General features: G+C 36.7%; 1 protein-coding gene across 1 annotated transcript in view; it reads right to left on the bottom strand.

The window, feature by feature from the left end:
- PPHLN1 (periphilin 1) overlaps nt 1–12,861 on the bottom strand; it is a 58,291-nt gene extending 45,430 nt beyond the window's left edge. The window contains exons 1-4 of the mRNA XM_014312383.2: nt 12,811–12,861; nt 11,636–11,727; nt 7,990–8,169; nt 7,492–7,547 (exon numbers count right to left, since the gene is read on the bottom strand). Coding sequence (XP_014167858.1) covers nt 7,492–7,547; nt 7,990–8,169; nt 11,636–11,727; nt 12,811 — 329 coding nt within the window. The 5' untranslated portion in view covers nt 12,812–12,861. The remainder of the gene's footprint in view (nt 1–7,491; nt 7,548–7,989; nt 8,170–11,635; nt 11,728–12,810) is intronic.
- Nucleotides 12,862–17,143: the final 4,282 nt, after the last annotated feature.

A 17,143-nucleotide genomic window follows, 5' to 3' on the forward strand; every position in this document is an offset into this window, starting at 1 on the left:
TAGGAAACTTTTCCAGAATAATCAAGTGCTACCCATGGGAGTTTGCCTCATTATTTCCCAATCCAGCATTAACCTGCTAGTTTTGATACCATCTATAGTGCTAGCTATAAGACTGGACCAGGTGAGCTTGCTTTTCAAAGACTTTCTTTAAGAAATACGTTAATCAAGCCCTTACAGTGGAAACGTACATAATCTTATCTTTGGGCACGTTATCCTATCATACATTGTAAACAGATGAGCTCCTTACAGTTTATTAGCATTATGTAAACAACATTTATTAGAAGGAAATCATAATTTTCCCAAGATGTGACTAAGTTTTAAACAATTAATCAATGTTAACACAAAATTTAACTGAGTTTGCACAGACTACTGAATTTTTCATTAGAGGTGCATCATAACATATCAACACCTGTAGTAAACAGGTGTCTCACACAATAGCCCCTGTTAAAAAAATACAATGATGACATCAATTTCATATGACAATTTAAAACCTTACAAAAACTACAGTGGGAAACAGTTGTACACACAAAAAGCCACAAACCCTTAAAACAGAACACAGCTTTGGATCAAAAGCAAGTCAAACACGATAGCAGTTGAGAATTGACATGATGAGAACTTCTGGGGTTTGTTTTTTTACCAAATTTGATGTGTTTGCTGAAAGTTTGTCAAATAAATACTTACAAATCAATTTACTACCTGGCCATTCCTTATTCAACAACAATTTTTAAGACTATAAATATTATATTTTAATAATTTATAACAATATTTTGCAGCAAAAGCAACATTCACCTTCCAATTCAGCCACACAATTAGCTAAAACATGTAAAAACATCCCAGTTGAAAATAAAAGCAATTTCTATCTCCTCCCCATATTTTTACAGTATAGGTTGGGGGCAAAAATATTTCACAGTTGAAACCCTGCCTACTAATCTCTCCTTTTCCCCCCATTCTCAAGTGACAAACATTTCAGAAGTGGAATGACAGCAGTCTTGCTTTGAATGACATTTCCAGAATAATTCTAGATATACGCACACAGGGCCCATATGAGCAGAGCAGAAACTCAGTTTGACATAAAATTCCTAGTAAGAAAACAGGCAGCGTTCACACAGCCTCCAAGTTCCAAGTTAAACAGTAGAAAGATTCATCACAACAGTAAAATCAAACTTGTCCAAACTGAAGCTTTTTAACTTTCAGTTGACCTGCACCAGTGGACATTTCTGAACTGCTCTTGATTAAATTCAATCTTCAGTACAGGGCATTTTTTAAAATGCTATGTGCTATCTGCATGAGAAGATCTGAGTTCTTAAAATCCACTGAAAAACATATAGACCTACAGGACCCAAAGTGCTAGCATACAATCAGATATATTTAACTATGACTGAGTAATGACAGTCAAATTATGGAATGTAAATCTCAGTTTGCAAACAAATTGGTTGTCCCAAGCACAAAAGAGCTACAGCCAGCAGAGCAGAAAACAGTTCTTAAAGAAAATGTAGTAACGACTGAATCAGTAAGACTGCTGAATAAAACATGAACTGAATATGAAGTCATTAAATATTTAGTGTAAACCAGAATCAACTTTTAAGTTGTATATTACCTATTATCTTGTTCCAAAAGGTTCTAATTTTCCCCCTCCACCCTCCAAAATATCATAAGCCAAGATAAACTAATTTAGCTAGCAGCTTAACACAATGGGGTTTCTGAGCAAAAGATTTCAACAGACAAGTTCTTGCCTGGAGTTGCAGACAGATATAACGAATCTACCACAATGATCTATTATAAGCAAACTGTAATTTTGTATATGAATAAACAAGCTACTCTACTCAGCCATGTGAATACCTGAGAGGTTCAATGTTCTGGCAGAGATTCTATTTATTTATTAAAAGAAAAAGGCATGTGCTAATGAGTATGATTACAACTCTGCTTATCAATCTCCGTCAAAAGGAAGACCATCTTCTTTGGGTGACTGCCATATTTATTTCCCTCCACATATGTTTTTTAATAAAGAATGAGGTTCTTATATGGTGTCCCTTAAGAGCTGTCAAATATTGCAGCAGACTTATGTACATTTATAGCACCATCTCATAAATCCCTTTGGCTAAGTTTATCTTCTATAAGCAAGACACAGATCAGTTTACATTATAAGAAAGTTTAAATCCAAAGCCTAAAGGCCTCCCACAATATAATATACTGCTTTAAAATATTACACTATTTAAACATGTGCACGATTTCATTAATTAAAGAAAACAGAGAGGGAGGAAAAAAAAACCCCAAAAATAACTGCCCCCTGTAACTCAAAGGTGATTGCATAGCGACAATGTAAAGATAACCGCCTCGGCCTATGACACATCTGGACTCTCAAAATTAAATGCTGCTTTATTCAGAGACGAGTCAGCGGCCCTTAACTTCCATCTGGAGACTCTCTCATCAAAGGTTTTCAATTAGAATAACTATTCTTACCAAAGTACAATTTTCTTCTCAATGTACGATCTTCAGACCACGACTCCACAATATCCTGTCATCACTTTGTGCACTTACAAGGGGTTAATCACTAAATGCAAGGGTAGTTCAAGCAGAGATCAAAAAGCCAAGATTGCTGGGCTTCTATTCCCCACTTTGCAATTTACTCCATGGCCTGCAGTAAACCCATTCTCACTGTGAAGGTGCATGCATCTAGAAAACCCAAGATATATTATGCTTTACCCCCCTAAGTGGTAATTGCAAGTTTAATGTTCAGAAAACCACTTTTTTTTTTCAAATAAAAGATAATAAGCCATTGATTTTGTTTTGTTCCAAAACAAAACACAGAACAGACTGATGAATCTCAATTGTTCACAGACCACAAACTGTTTACAATTAAGTTTCTATATTTCGCTAGACAGTTTTCTCTCATTTGTAGCACCAAAATGACTTCAATATTTCCATTTATTACAAAGTATTTCCTAAGCACTCCAGGAAATAAGCAGATCTGGTTTTGATGGACAAATGCATTAGAATTAAAGACTGGACTACTAAAACTACTTCCTAATTTAACCTAGAACATGGGAGAAAAATCTAACACAAAATAAACACACATAGTAGCAACAAGTTTCCTCCATTAGCAGAGAAAAAATTATTCATATATACAGCTGAAGAGGGGATATTAAAAATGTCCTATGTAAGCTGCTTCTCAGGAGTCTATTTTTTACTTATTCCACAAATATGGCAACCCTTATTTTACAAAAATCTGGGCCTCAGATAATTCTAAGGATCAAATTTAATGCATGTGTAGCTGGGATTTACAAGTGCGTCATTTTGTAATTTCTCTTTGAAGATGAGTCTTACCCATCTTAACTTGCCAAGTTTCGTATATTTCACATCTTGTAAACTCAGTTTGGTTGGTAAAAAAAAAAAAGAAAGAATGAAGTAATGCTCTGTGCACTCAAAAGGATTAAAATTTGGCATGACTAAAGTGAACAGCAGCTAACAATCTTCCAAAGCATTTCACACTGAAAAGTTCATCTGACCTTATAAAAATGAACTTGTATGCAAAATCCATTGCTATGAGGCCCATAGGGAAGTACTGCAGAACTAGACTCCTTCAACATGTAACAGCACAGTTCCCTGCAACTTTTTAAAAAATCTGACATGCATGAGTGCTTTGCATAAATGAGCCCAATATATCACTGAAGACAAGCACTAACACAGTTCCAGAAATGATCAACATCAGTAGAAGATAAATGTACAAAGAAGTCACATCTTAATTGATCTCTACTCCTTTGAATTGCTAAGTCTCACAATTCTCACAGCATCAGCAACCAAGACATTAATGTGTGCAGAAAGTTTCCTCCACACTATGATGTACAATTCTTTGTATGTGCCAACCACAATTGAACCAAAAGGCACTTGAAATCCAGCTAAAACAAAATTCACATCAGTTTCTGGAGTTCAGAACTCCTTAGGTGACGACAGGAGAGAAAGAGCTGAGAACTCAGTTTGAAATCTATGCCCCACACATCCTCTGAATTCCTTTATTTTTTACATATAAAATGTGTATCTTCACCATAAAAAAGTCATGGTCAGGATGACAGCTGTTCACTAAACACAGCATAAAACCCTCAAAAAGCATGTGGCAGGAATAGTAATGCTCCACTCAGCGCCAGACATGATAATGTCTACCATGTAAATGACAGCTGCTTGGAAACTGGAGCATAACTCTATATGGAAGAAGGCAAGAAAAAAAAGACAGTAGGCTAAGTGCTAGAACCTCTGTAATCCTGTTGTCACTCATGGAGAACTGCTGCTGGTCATTAGACACATCACAGCTGAAGCCACAGCTCTACAAATGCTAAGTAAGCAAGCATGTCCAATTTTTAAGACAAGCAACTTACAAAAACCCCAACAAAATACCACTGAAGAAACAATAGGAAAAAAAAGGAAAAAAAATCCCTAACTGCTGGTTTCTTCAACAGCAAAGTTTAGGAGAATTACCATTTAACAGAAAGATAGAACACAAGGAGTTGGAAGGGACCCACAAGGATCACTGAAGTCCAACTCCTGGCCCTGTACAGGACATCCCCAAGAGTCACACCATGGTGCTTGAGAGCATTATCCAACACTTCTTGCACTCTGTCAAGCTGGTCCTGTGACCACTTCCCTGGGGAGCCTGTTCCAGTGCACAAGCACCCTCTGGGTAAGAAACCTTTTTCTGATATCCAACACAAACCTCCCCTGACACAGTTTCAGGTCATTCCCTCAAGTGCTGTCACTCATGACCACAGAGCAGAGATCAGTGCCTGCGCCTCCTCTTCCCCTACCAAGGAAGTTGTAACCTCAGTGAGGTGAGGTCTCCCCTCAGTCTCCTCTTCCCCAGGCTGAACAGACCAAGTGACCTCAGCTGCCCCACAAAATGCTTCTCCTCAAGGCCCTTCATGATCTTTGTTACCCTCCTTTGGACACTTTCTAATAGATTAATATTTTTCTCATATTGTGGTGCCCAAAACTGCACACAGAACTCACTTAAGGACATTTGATATCACAGATAGGAAGCATTTTACTTCAGGAGAATCTCAAGTAATGTTTTTCAGCACTCTAAATCAACATAGGGGGCAGAAAAATACAAAGGGTAAGAGATAAGAAAGTACCTTTTGACAAGTATGTTTTCAAAAACCAAACCAGGAAAATGTGAATGATGACTACTCAAAGGGAAATGCTATCATATTGACAACAACTTCTTACAGCACATTTTTAGCAGCTGATTACGATTTTAAAAATAATAAAGAAAGCTACTATTTCAATCAATAAATGAGCTATTATTTTTAAGAATTTAAAGTCACTGTACTAACTATGAAAACCCATTAAATACAATCTTCTGACTGTCTAGCTTCTAACTATGCTTTAGCCATGCTCCATGTAATTTAAAAAAAAAATCCTTCTGGTTAAAACCATCTTAAACCTCCTCCTATTTCCTCAAAAAAAAAGAATTATGTGTACTACAAAGAACTTAACTAAAATAACTTTAAGCATATCCAAAGAGAAGGCATTTTTGCACAAAATAACTTTTTTAGTATCATATTTTGTGGAGCAAATGTCTTTGAAATAGAAAGTAATTAGCATTTTCACCACAGGAGACAATATATACCATGAAATGTACTTTGATTTCCTCCTTGAGATCCACTACATTGCTCAATAGTGGGCAATATGCAAAGAATCGTAATTAAGTTTATTACAAACATTGAACACTACAAATGTTTTGTAGTCTGATCACAAGACTTTACTTTCAAGATTATTTGCTATATTTATATAATGAATCAGTAGGATTTCATTCAATTCCAAATATATTTGAACCATAGATCTTTATGAAGTTCTTCCATAGCATTATTGCAGTTGTGTAACCCCTATATAATCTGAAGTATATAATACATATTCAGATGGCACTATCATATACCACACAACACACTTATAAAGCCTTCAACAAAATGAGCTGACATTTTAACCTCACTTTTTTGAACCTTATTTTGAAAGGAAAAAATCAGGATGCATTAAGACAATCTTTTTGACCACTGGGTGCCACTCTTGTTCTATGTACAATAAACTGCCTGACGCTAACTCGGTCTTCTCAGGCTTTCTGGTGTTTTTCCTCAGCTTTAAACAACCCTGATTCTTTTAAACTGAGAGGAAAATATGGAAAAACTTTTACACAAATTTTTACTGAGCACTCCTGTTCAAAACCTTTTATTATCGCTTCTAGCCCCAAGAATGCAATCCTGAAAGAAGTCTATTGCACCAAGACCCTTACGATACATGACGGACTTCCTTTATGGTGAGATTATAGAATAATCCATCCATGCTGTGTCTAAAGCATCCCACTCAATGGAATAGATATCTACTGCAATTATGTGGCCTTGTGGATATTGCTATTAACAGCATCATACTGAGTTTACAACACCACAAATCTAAGGCTTGCCCTGTCTGAACTTTTTCTGACCTGCTTGCAGTTTGTTTTTTTAACTTGCTGCTGGTTTAACAGCAATTTTTCCAACTGGTCAGGTGTCTATAGCTAACTTGGTTACTTCAGGTGATCTTTGTATGGTATACCCATAGTTTTAAATACATGTTGTAACAAGGAGTTATTCTATGATATTATGACTAACACCATGATGCAATATCCACAAATACAGGCTGGTAAAATAGACATCTCAAGAACTGGAAATGCAGGATGTGGCATATAAAAGCACAGCCATCAGATGACATTCTTAGATCAGACTGCTAATATTTCACCTACACTAACAATCAATTCTTGTCTTAGTATTTAAGGTGACTTTCATCCTTGTCCATAAATTGAGTGTAACACTATCCTGTGCACTTTATTTGCTAACTCAAAAAATCCATATCAAACATCACTGCAGGCATATGTGTATTACAGCCCTATGATTTACTACTAGTCCTTAGATCTCATAAATGGGAAGCTGAGGTACAGACTAAGAAGGGTTCATAGAAATTAACATTACATATGATGGAAATATATATTCATCAGTTCAGCTGAGAAAACAGGGAGCTCAGAAGAAGGCTGTGGTGAACTTCATAATCCTATTATCTATCCTACCAACCTTTAAAATGGCACAGGCATCATCATACTGTAGCCCCAATGTACTGCAGCTGCAGAATCAAATAACAGAACAAAGAATTCTCTGAAATCATGCATCACATCAAGAACTGTGACTCATCAGAGATGCATTAAATTACTTACACTTCCAGGTTACCATCCTAATGATGTTATCATGATGCCTCCTATCCTTATTAAACTAGAGACTTTCATATCATATAATTTCTTTAATTTCTATTTCAAACAATACAACTAAAACCCATTTTTTTTCCACTCTTGTCTTTTACTTCAACAGATGTCCTTTCCCTGTTATTTCACTGGTCTGCTCTACCAGCTGTTTTGGTGACCAAGTAAAATGCCCTAAATATTTGCAGCCTATGCATGGCACTACTAGAATCAAAAAATACCTGTATTCAGGTCTTGTAGGGTGATCATCCCTTGACCATCTGTATCCTGATTCATCCTGCAAAACATACAGGCAAAACAACTGCATGACATGTATCTCAATGTCAGATGTCAAGTACAGTTAGTAGCCAAATGGTACTTAATAAACCAAAGCATTTAATGAGTTAAAAAAAAATATTACCCCTTGCAATAAATATTTTCTCAATTTATTCACTGTATCTATTTACTTTTTTTTTCCTGTGTCAATATTGAAAAGAGCAACTTTGCAATGCTATACAAAACACAAACTACAGAAGTTTCCAAAGCATATATACATGCTCTGACTTAAAGAAGACTTTTGTCTTCAAAATATAAATTACCATCAACACTCTGAAATCACAGAATTTCAAACAGCTGGGTTGCAGGGGGGGGCAACAATAATGACCTTTCCAGTATTTTAATTACCTAGTATTGAAGTCTTAATGGGAAAATAAATATCATAACCATGAGAGAAGAATCACCTTATGTACACCTCGGTGTGGAGGGCCACTTCTTCGGTCGTGGGTGAAACTCCGACCCGCGTTGTAGTCTCTGTACTCAGCGTGACCGTAATCGTCATAGCGACTGTAACTCCCATCCCCGGGTCTCTCAAGCAGGCCTGGTTTCTTGGGCACAACGTTTACTATTCTGTGGTAATCGCCCTAAACCACAAAACAAACAAAATCATATTGCTTTTAACAGCTGAAAATGCGTAACGCACAAACAAATGCAGAACCAAGTTATTTCTAAATATGGGAACTTAAAAGAGAAAACTGCACAGGGAAACAGCAAACATTAAAAACCATGCCCATCTGACAGTGGAGTAACTTATTAAATCTAACTGGACACTACTCATATTCAATCCTTAGGCATTACAAGTTTAATTATAGAGGGAAATTCTTAAACATGGTTTGTCTTTTGAAAGTTTATAAGCAGTAGCATTAGCTACTTTCTGAGCATCGGTTAGCTACATGTATTCCTCAGATTTTTACATTATCTTTAGAATGCAACAAAGAAAGTTGCACCTGTGATGCCTACAAAAAAAATAAGAGTCCATTTGAAAATACTAACAATTTTCCTTATGTCCATAACATCCTCCATAATGCAGAGACTGTATTTAAGATAGACCTTGCTCCATAATCTGAATGGATAAACACACACTAAATACAATGTAGTAGGCAATCTGAAAATTCAAGTGGCAGAATTTTAACACTTGGTTTTTCTTTTAGCACAAATTTCAAGCAGCTTTTTGCTAGAACACAAATTTATTTCCCTCAAATAGCATGTCATATACCATTTGTCAACTAAAGAAATTCTTTTTTAAGTACAAACTGCACAGCTGCAAAAGATACAAATTCAATTTTACTAGAACTAAGTTTTATATAAGTCAACTGCAAATAAAAAGCAAATGAAAACATGAATGCAAGATTTTGTATTTTAAATCTTCTTCTTTTAGCAAGACTTTTTTTTAATGGGCCTTAAGCTACTAATGCAAAGACTCGAGTCAGCATGTGCAATTTGGCGGGGCTGGGGTGGGGGGAAGACACTCAAGCAATTTTTTAACACTAAGAAGTCACAGTCTAACGCACTGATAGTTTTTGCAGAAAAATACATTGTATTCACAAACTGCTAAATATTGTCATGCAAAAAAAAAAGTTAGTTCTGATTTCAGAGACCACCCAACAAACAGACTACAGGGCAGTCTAAAGCCAGCCTACAGCCATACAGGTGCAAAATGGAGACTACATAAATATTCACAACATTTGATCTACTCTTACCTCATCAAACATCCTCCACAAATAATTATTTTTTTTAGTTTGGTGTCTTACAAAGATGTGCTGTGCAGCTTAAATAAAACTGCTCCATGCTTTAACCTCACCCAGAAGATCCCACATAACTATACTGACACATAGAAGAACAGTTACCTGAAAACTCGATGAGTATCCTACTCACACAATTATGTCAAGTGCTTGCAATTTCTCATTCTTTAACAGTAACTGTGTTTCTACTACTATCTATACTTGATATACAATTAGAACCCAGTTTAGACGAGGACACATCTCTTGCCCTCTTAAAAAAAAAGATACTTCATTCTGTATCATTGGCATATCTTATTTCCAACATACTAACCTAGCAGTAAACACTAAGCATATTAACAGATTGAACAAATTAATTCCATTTCACTTGTTTAATCAAAATTAAGTCAGACTTCTACATGTGGACACAAATACAATAGCTCAGGCTTACAAGGACAGAAAGTACCTTCTAACTATCTTGAATCTACAGAGCTGTATGAGAAGGAACTCCATATCCATCTTTCAGTATGGCAGAGAGACACCATATCTTGGTTTGCCCAGCTACTGGGGGTGCTGTTTTGGTACAGATGGGTATTATTAATTGTGATGAGTGTACTCTGCTACTCCCCTCAACCCCAGCTCCAAACACATGTAATGTAAACATTGAACTATCTAGTAAACATTTGCATCAAAATGAGTGCATCACATCTTTTAGACTATGAATTTTCAAAATGCCTGATCACACATTGTTCCCTGGACAGCCTGAAAGATTACGGGAATTTAGAAATGTCAGTGATGCAATGGTTAAATTAAATTGGCCACGCATTAGTCAAACAACTGAAAAAATGTCTGTGAAAATACATTCTGCCTTTCCTCTTATCCTATCTTGATAAGCATTTTGGAGAAAGAGGTAGCTAAATAATCAAAGGTAGCTAAATCAATCTGATTTCCAGCTTGCTGAAAATGAAAAATGTTACTTTTGCCTGTCACAGTAACAAAAATGCCACAGAACAGCCAACCACTAATAAATTACCAAATAGAGAAGCATGTGTAATTAGTTATGTAGAGTAACCAAAAGTCTCCAAAGAGACAAGCTGAAAACAAAACAGAGGGAAGGAACCCAGAAGATGCACTAAATCAGCTAAGGTGTTATTTCAATATTTACCATAAGTAAAAAGGAAATCAGATAAGAGGAACTGGCACCTGAAATTTTATTTTGCCAAAAGCACATTACCAAGGACATAAACAGAAATATCAAAAAATATTCTTATAATTCTATTTACAGCGTAATACCTCCAAAGACAAAGCTACAATCTGCTTTATTATTTGTTGGAGACTTCAGACAAGGGATTAAAAAAAATTGCACAACTCTGTGGAACAGAGAATTCCTAAAAGCATTCTGAAGTTATTCTATAGCACAGCCTCTACATTTGCTTTTACAAGCATACCATACATAACACACCACAAAAGACTCTGTATCGACAAAGCAGATTTCTGTTGCCACTCTTCTTGTAAAGCGCTTCCTTTACAGGACTCCAAAGCACAACTTTAGCAAAGATGTACTTTCAACACTTGTTAAAAACCTCTTCTCCTATAAACATTTTAAAAAAAACTTTGTTGGTGACAAGAACAATCATGAAAGAAGTTCCTTTACCACATCAAGTTACTTAAAAGAAATATTAATATAAAAAGATGCTGTCATCCTATTGTGAAGCTCCCATACCTTCTTGGTGACTTCTCATGTGCAGCTCCTCACAGCACTGACTCCTTCACAGCACAACCAACAACCCCCATCTCTCTCCTCACCCAGCTAACCCACTCTTTCGTAGCACTCGTCTTCTTATTGGACACAGCTGTGGCCTATTAAGGGCAGGCCTGTTCCTAATCTTTGGTGATTGGTACAGCTGCAACTCCTCAGGTGTGAGATTACCTTCTGCAATATTCTCTTACATTCTATCCCTCCACAAAAAGACTATGGAAAAATGTAATAGTATTATGGCCTCTTGTTCCCCAGAAGTCATTAAAAATGCTGTGCTTAATAACACGAAGAATTACACCAAAAATCACTTTACCAAAATACAAATATTCTAAAACAGTTCCAACAGATTTGAAAATTTAAAAAAAGAAACCAATACTTAATTCAGTAGGCAGCCTCTTATTTCTGTGCAGATGCATGTGCCAGATTGCTGACTTCAAGGAACAGGGGAAAAAATGAACTTGGGGTATACTAGGAACTTACACAGGTACATAAATGCATTCCCTATGGTACAGGTCATTGTATAAGGGTACAGTATAATGTTATAATGCTACACAATGCTTACTGCACACTTACATCACCATGAATCCTTGGAGGGAGACGTTCTCTTGGAACTCTTTCATAGTCGTATCGCCCTTCGGACCACATTTCATCCCTTCGATAGGCCACTTAGGACAATGAAAATACAATTAGTGAAAACCAGACCCATTATGAATAGACAAAAGGAACAGTGAGCAGAAAAATAAAGGTTCCAGAATTTCTCCCAATACAATGTATTACGTACAAGCTCTGTACATTCACTTTTTATTATTAGCCCTTTAAAATATGGAAAGTATGTAATGTACTTGGAGCAAAAATAACTCGCAGTATGGTTAAGAACATGGTTACTGGAAATTAGTCCTGTATAATCAGTAAAATGACAGGACTTGGAGATACTATAAACCACTCTATTGAAATATATGCATATTGCAAATACTAGATGTACAGGCAAATGCATACACACACACCTCACAGCAATTTTAATAGTGTTCTGTTAAAAATACTGTAACTTTTAAAGAAATAATTCAACATCTATTTATTAGATTAAATAATTTCTTCTTTTAAATAAAATATAATAACTTTGAATTATTTCATCAACTCTCTCTGGAGAGAGATCAAAATGCAGCACATAATTCCTTAGTACAAAGCCCCACATTTTGATTACATGCATACAATACATTCTTCACATGCAGGTACTTCATGTTTTAAATTAAGAGCCAGCAGAACAAAAAAATACTTCTTTTCAGAGGAAAGTGACTTTGGAAGCAGAGTTAATAATTATTAATCACCATTATCCTAAGAGATTCTACTCATGCTGTGCTAGACAACACAGACTCGAGGAGTTCAAACCTTTCTGCTGATTATAAAGGTGACAAATTATCTACTATACAACTCTGAAAGTACATATGCAACTGCTAGAATTATATTTTTCAAACCTTCCCTTCAAAGTAGCAGCTCTAGCTTAAAAAGCTGTTAAAACAGTCAATACAGAAAAGTAACAGCAGGTCGTGTTCAGAAGGAGAAATACATAATGTTACCTACTTGCACAAAGTAAAAACACTTTACTGGAAATAGACTTCGGAGGCTACACAAAATTACTGATTAGTACAGATGCTAAGAATCAACATAAAAGAGTTTATTAACTGTAAACAGAGGTAGCACTAGTTCTGATATACACTTCTGCAAAATACAGCCAACACTTACATACTTACTTTTCTGTTAGTTTTTAGCAACTCTGCTTCTGAAGATCCATTTACCTACCTACACAAAATAGAAACTGAGGTTAGCAAAAAATACAAATATATTCATCATAATTATATTTTTTTCTACTAAGTAAACCAGACAGGTACAATCTAAATGTTTTAACTGCCTGTATCCTGTGATCTGTCTTTATAAAGAAAAATAAGATTCAGTTGCATGTGATGAGAAGTTAATTAAAAGCTTGATCTAACAAAGACTTTTCTTTTGGTAAAAGAGAGTGAATAAAAAAGCTCTTTCCTCAACTACAAGATGCATCTATGTTCAGAGATTGAATCTTAGCATTGGTTCAAACAAACCAGATTATTTTTCTTTAAATTATAGTTCCATTTTATAACAGACTTGACCTAAAGTTTGTTCTACAACCAAGACACAAAGCTAGTCTGATGTAGCTACAGGTTATAAATCAAAAGCTGACTAAACCAACCAGCTAATCCTAGTTTTGGTAAGGACAAAAGCGAGAGGATCCACAGTCCCTGCCCTCTCCAGTAAGCTCCATGCAAGAGTCACTAATTCTGAAACCACTGCTCATATTGCTGCATTGTGCACCATCAGAAGCACCTTCCTGGCACTTTCACAGTAACTGCCTCAACTTTTCTTTATTTTGGACTTCACTGACCTTTTCTAGAGCCTTAAAATGCACACCAGGGCTATATGTGCATGAACAGCTCTTAGGCCAACCCCACGCCCTCCTTCCCACATTACCAGGAGGATGCTCTGTGTGCTCTTAGCTGTCCCTACCATCCCCTTTTCTTTGTGCCCAGAACAGTACTTGAACATTTCTGTGTTCTTATGTACCAGGAGGGACAGAATTAGCTAGGGCAAGACAAAATCACGATGCTGAAAAGGCATCATGTGCTCTGCCCTAAAACACTTCACTGCTGGTCCCTCATGCCCAGGCCTTGCCCAGGGTGGACCATTCCTTCTGCCTGTACTTGCCCACCTGAAGTGACCACGGCACCCACTCCCTCCACTGCTCACCATCCACAGCCCACCCACCCCTCACACTAACAGAGATTTAGGTACTTGATGGCAACCCTCACTTTTTTAACAGCAAAATACCAGGAGCTGAATTCAGATGAGGTTTTCAAGTGGGCTGCTTTTTTTTCCATTTGGACAAATACAATAGTGATCCTGTCCTTCTGCCTGCAGAAGTTATTGAAACTGTTAACTGAACACCATGTTCAAAAAGCAACGTATCTCAGATAAGTGCTACTGAAGCTGAGGGCAGACTAACACCTCATGCTGCTCTGTCAGTCAAACCACCTGCAACATCCCAACACACATCACTGGCACCAACATTCACATACACACCCAATATTTTATCAGGAATCAAGCTCATAAAAACACTCCCTTTTTTATCACTGTTGGACCTCACTGAAATGAGCAAGAATTAAGACCAGTATTTCAACAAAAACACAAGCTGGAAAAAGGTAGAGATAGACTATCAACAGACTGACAAAAAAACATACACTAGACCACAAGCAACTATGCAGGTGGGAAAAAAATCTCATCTGCATTTAGAGGAATGAAATAAGGAAAGTTAATCAGGCAGAATGAACCATCAAGTACATTGGTTAAAATGCTGCCAAGGTAAACAAGTAGAAGACCAATTTTATACAGAACTCAAAACAGACAAATTTTAGCTGCGAACAATGAGATAAAATAAGGCTCTATTTGAAAATACCAAAAGAAAAAAATGCTTGAAGGGAAGAAAATGCAATTCCCAGCATCTTGAGCACCTTTTATCTGTTTCTATAGAAAAAGAAAACACTCCATTTCTTAACTGATGTGACCTAACACAGCTTTAGTAACAACCACGGACAGTTTAAACTCTTAGGATCAATATCAGAAGATTCCATTAACAAAGACTCAAGAGCTCAAATCTCAAATTTGTTATGCTGTATTGAGATTCGTCTGTTCTCTCAGTAGGTACGAAGTTGTTGTGAAACAAAGAATGAGAGAAACCTGGTTTTCTTTCACACCAAATACTATAACTCATACTGATTAACTCTTTTCCATTAGCATATACAACCAAAAAAACAGTTGATGTTTAATATTATTATATATAATCACTTGCTATATTAATTTAAACAATCTCTTGCTATTTTTGATCAGAGGTGACTATTTTACCTAAAGCAAAGTCTTCTCTCAAATAAACACATTCTGTAAGTGCAGAGGTCATTCTATGAACACATCACAAGTTGCTCTACTGTAGCCAGGCACCAAGAATGGCTTTACTCCAATTATAGAGCACTATGTTTTGCTCTATGCTAATATATGTTTTTTCATCAGGCAGACTACACAGGTCCCTTCAGATTTTTTGCACCCTCCTGAAGCATTTGCAAAAGCACTCCAGTACTTTGAAACATTTGTACACAATTCTTGTCTGCTTACACTTACTTGAGACATCAATTTTCATCAAGGCTACAAGTATCTGCTTCTCCAGGATTTTAAATTTTCTTGTGTGTGCTATCATCCTTCTGCAGAATGTACATTTTTGTTTTCAACACATACAGCTTCCTGAACCAGATGGCTACATCTTGCCGTATGTGAACAAAGCAAATGCAGAGACAGGCAGCTGGAGTGCCTCCCATGCCACTGGGATATATCTGGTTTTATAATGTTACTTTGATAAACAGCAGAGACTGACAAATGCAAGCCGGTTTTGTCTATCGTCTCTACTTTGGAAAGCTCTCAAAAAAGCTCAAACGCTTTTGTACAAGATGCAGGAGAGATGTAACTTATTAGCAACAGCACTATAAAACTTGGAATGATTCCTGCTGTGAGGATATAAAGACAGAAAATATTGTTTTATCTTCCAGCAATTAGACTCTGAATTTGATAATCCTCAAAGATATCCCGGTATCTCTTACCTAGACAGAAGGCAAGGCAAATAAAAATGGGTTTGGGGGAGAAAGTTACTTTCTCATCTTCCCCTCGTACTTGGGACAGGTAAAACACACTGAATAGACACAGTCCTACTGGAAAAATTAAAAAGCACAAGTGTGAGAGCAGAGGGAAAAATCTAACACACCAGGAAAGAAAATAACATGAGAGAGGCACTGAGAAAAACCAGAGATTCAAAGACAATCTGTCTCTGCCTAATAGCCAATATTAGGCTGTAAGAGTTTCAAAAGCACTTAGAAGTATGACTGCAACAAGTCTAGGGATATTCACCTAGATACCAAGAGGTTTTCTTCCAACTTTTCTCAACCCATTCACAATTATTTTGACTTAAAACAGCATGCATAAACTGAATATAATTAATAACAGCAGCAGCATTCTAATGAGGATTTACAATCCCATGACTTCCACTTTACTACATCATTATGTCACTGGGACAAGAGCAATGGAAGCAATGCTTTGGGGGTTATATTAATAGAATGACTGATATATTAGCACTTATCTTTGCCTGACCACCAGCAGCTACCGACCTGCCTATTATCAGTGCCAGTGCCATGATAAGCATATTCTACCAGGCTCTGATGTGGCTGCTCCATCAGCAACATCACTGCAAACAACTGCATGGATCACCACTGCTCCCATGGCTTTCCATCCTGCAGCACAAACACCCTGACAACAAAGTATGGCAGCTTTCCATACTGTTGCCATAACCAGTCAAAATCACAATGCTCTCAAAAATTACTCTTGAAAGTACAGACCAACCCACAGCACTTCAAATAGGGCAAACCGCTGCATCAAACTGTCCTCACTGGTTGTGCAGGTTCCCAGATCTTTTTGCTATTTCTGCCCTTGCTCCCTTGAAGCCACAGATAAAGAATCTATAGACTATCCTTGAAAACCCTAATGGAGGGATAAGAGCCTCCTTAAGGAGTATGAGTGAGAATAAAGAACCATGAAGAGTAGACTTGAGATGCTTAAATACTAGTAAGGACTTAAAATATTACAGCATATCCTGTTGTTAAACTAGTAACACAGATTTATTCTGGAAGACTTATTCTAGTACTTATTAGGAAATGAGCTCAGTGACACACTCCTGTCTTATTTATCCCTCTAAAAACAGTAAGTATATTGATCCTGCACCAACATACCCACCACACACATCAATGAAAGTGTTTACAATGGGATTTACGTAGCCTCCAAACAATCACTACGAATTATTGTTTAAAATTACTCTCAGATGTATGTACAAGGAGGACGAGCCTTCCCTTCAAAACAAATATACAAATTAAAGTGAGAAGCAACGTCTTCTGTCCCATATGGGTTTCAAAGAGAAATAAATGATGAGGCATACGAGCCACCTCGGGCGCTGACCCACCAGCC

The sequence above is a fragment of the Geospiza fortis genome, unplaced genomic scaffold (genome assembly GCF_000277835.1).
Source record: "Geospiza fortis unplaced genomic scaffold, GeoFor_1.0 scaffold166, whole genome shotgun sequence".
NCBI classification, from domain to species: Eukaryota; Metazoa; Chordata; class Aves; order Passeriformes; family Thraupidae; genus Geospiza; species Geospiza fortis.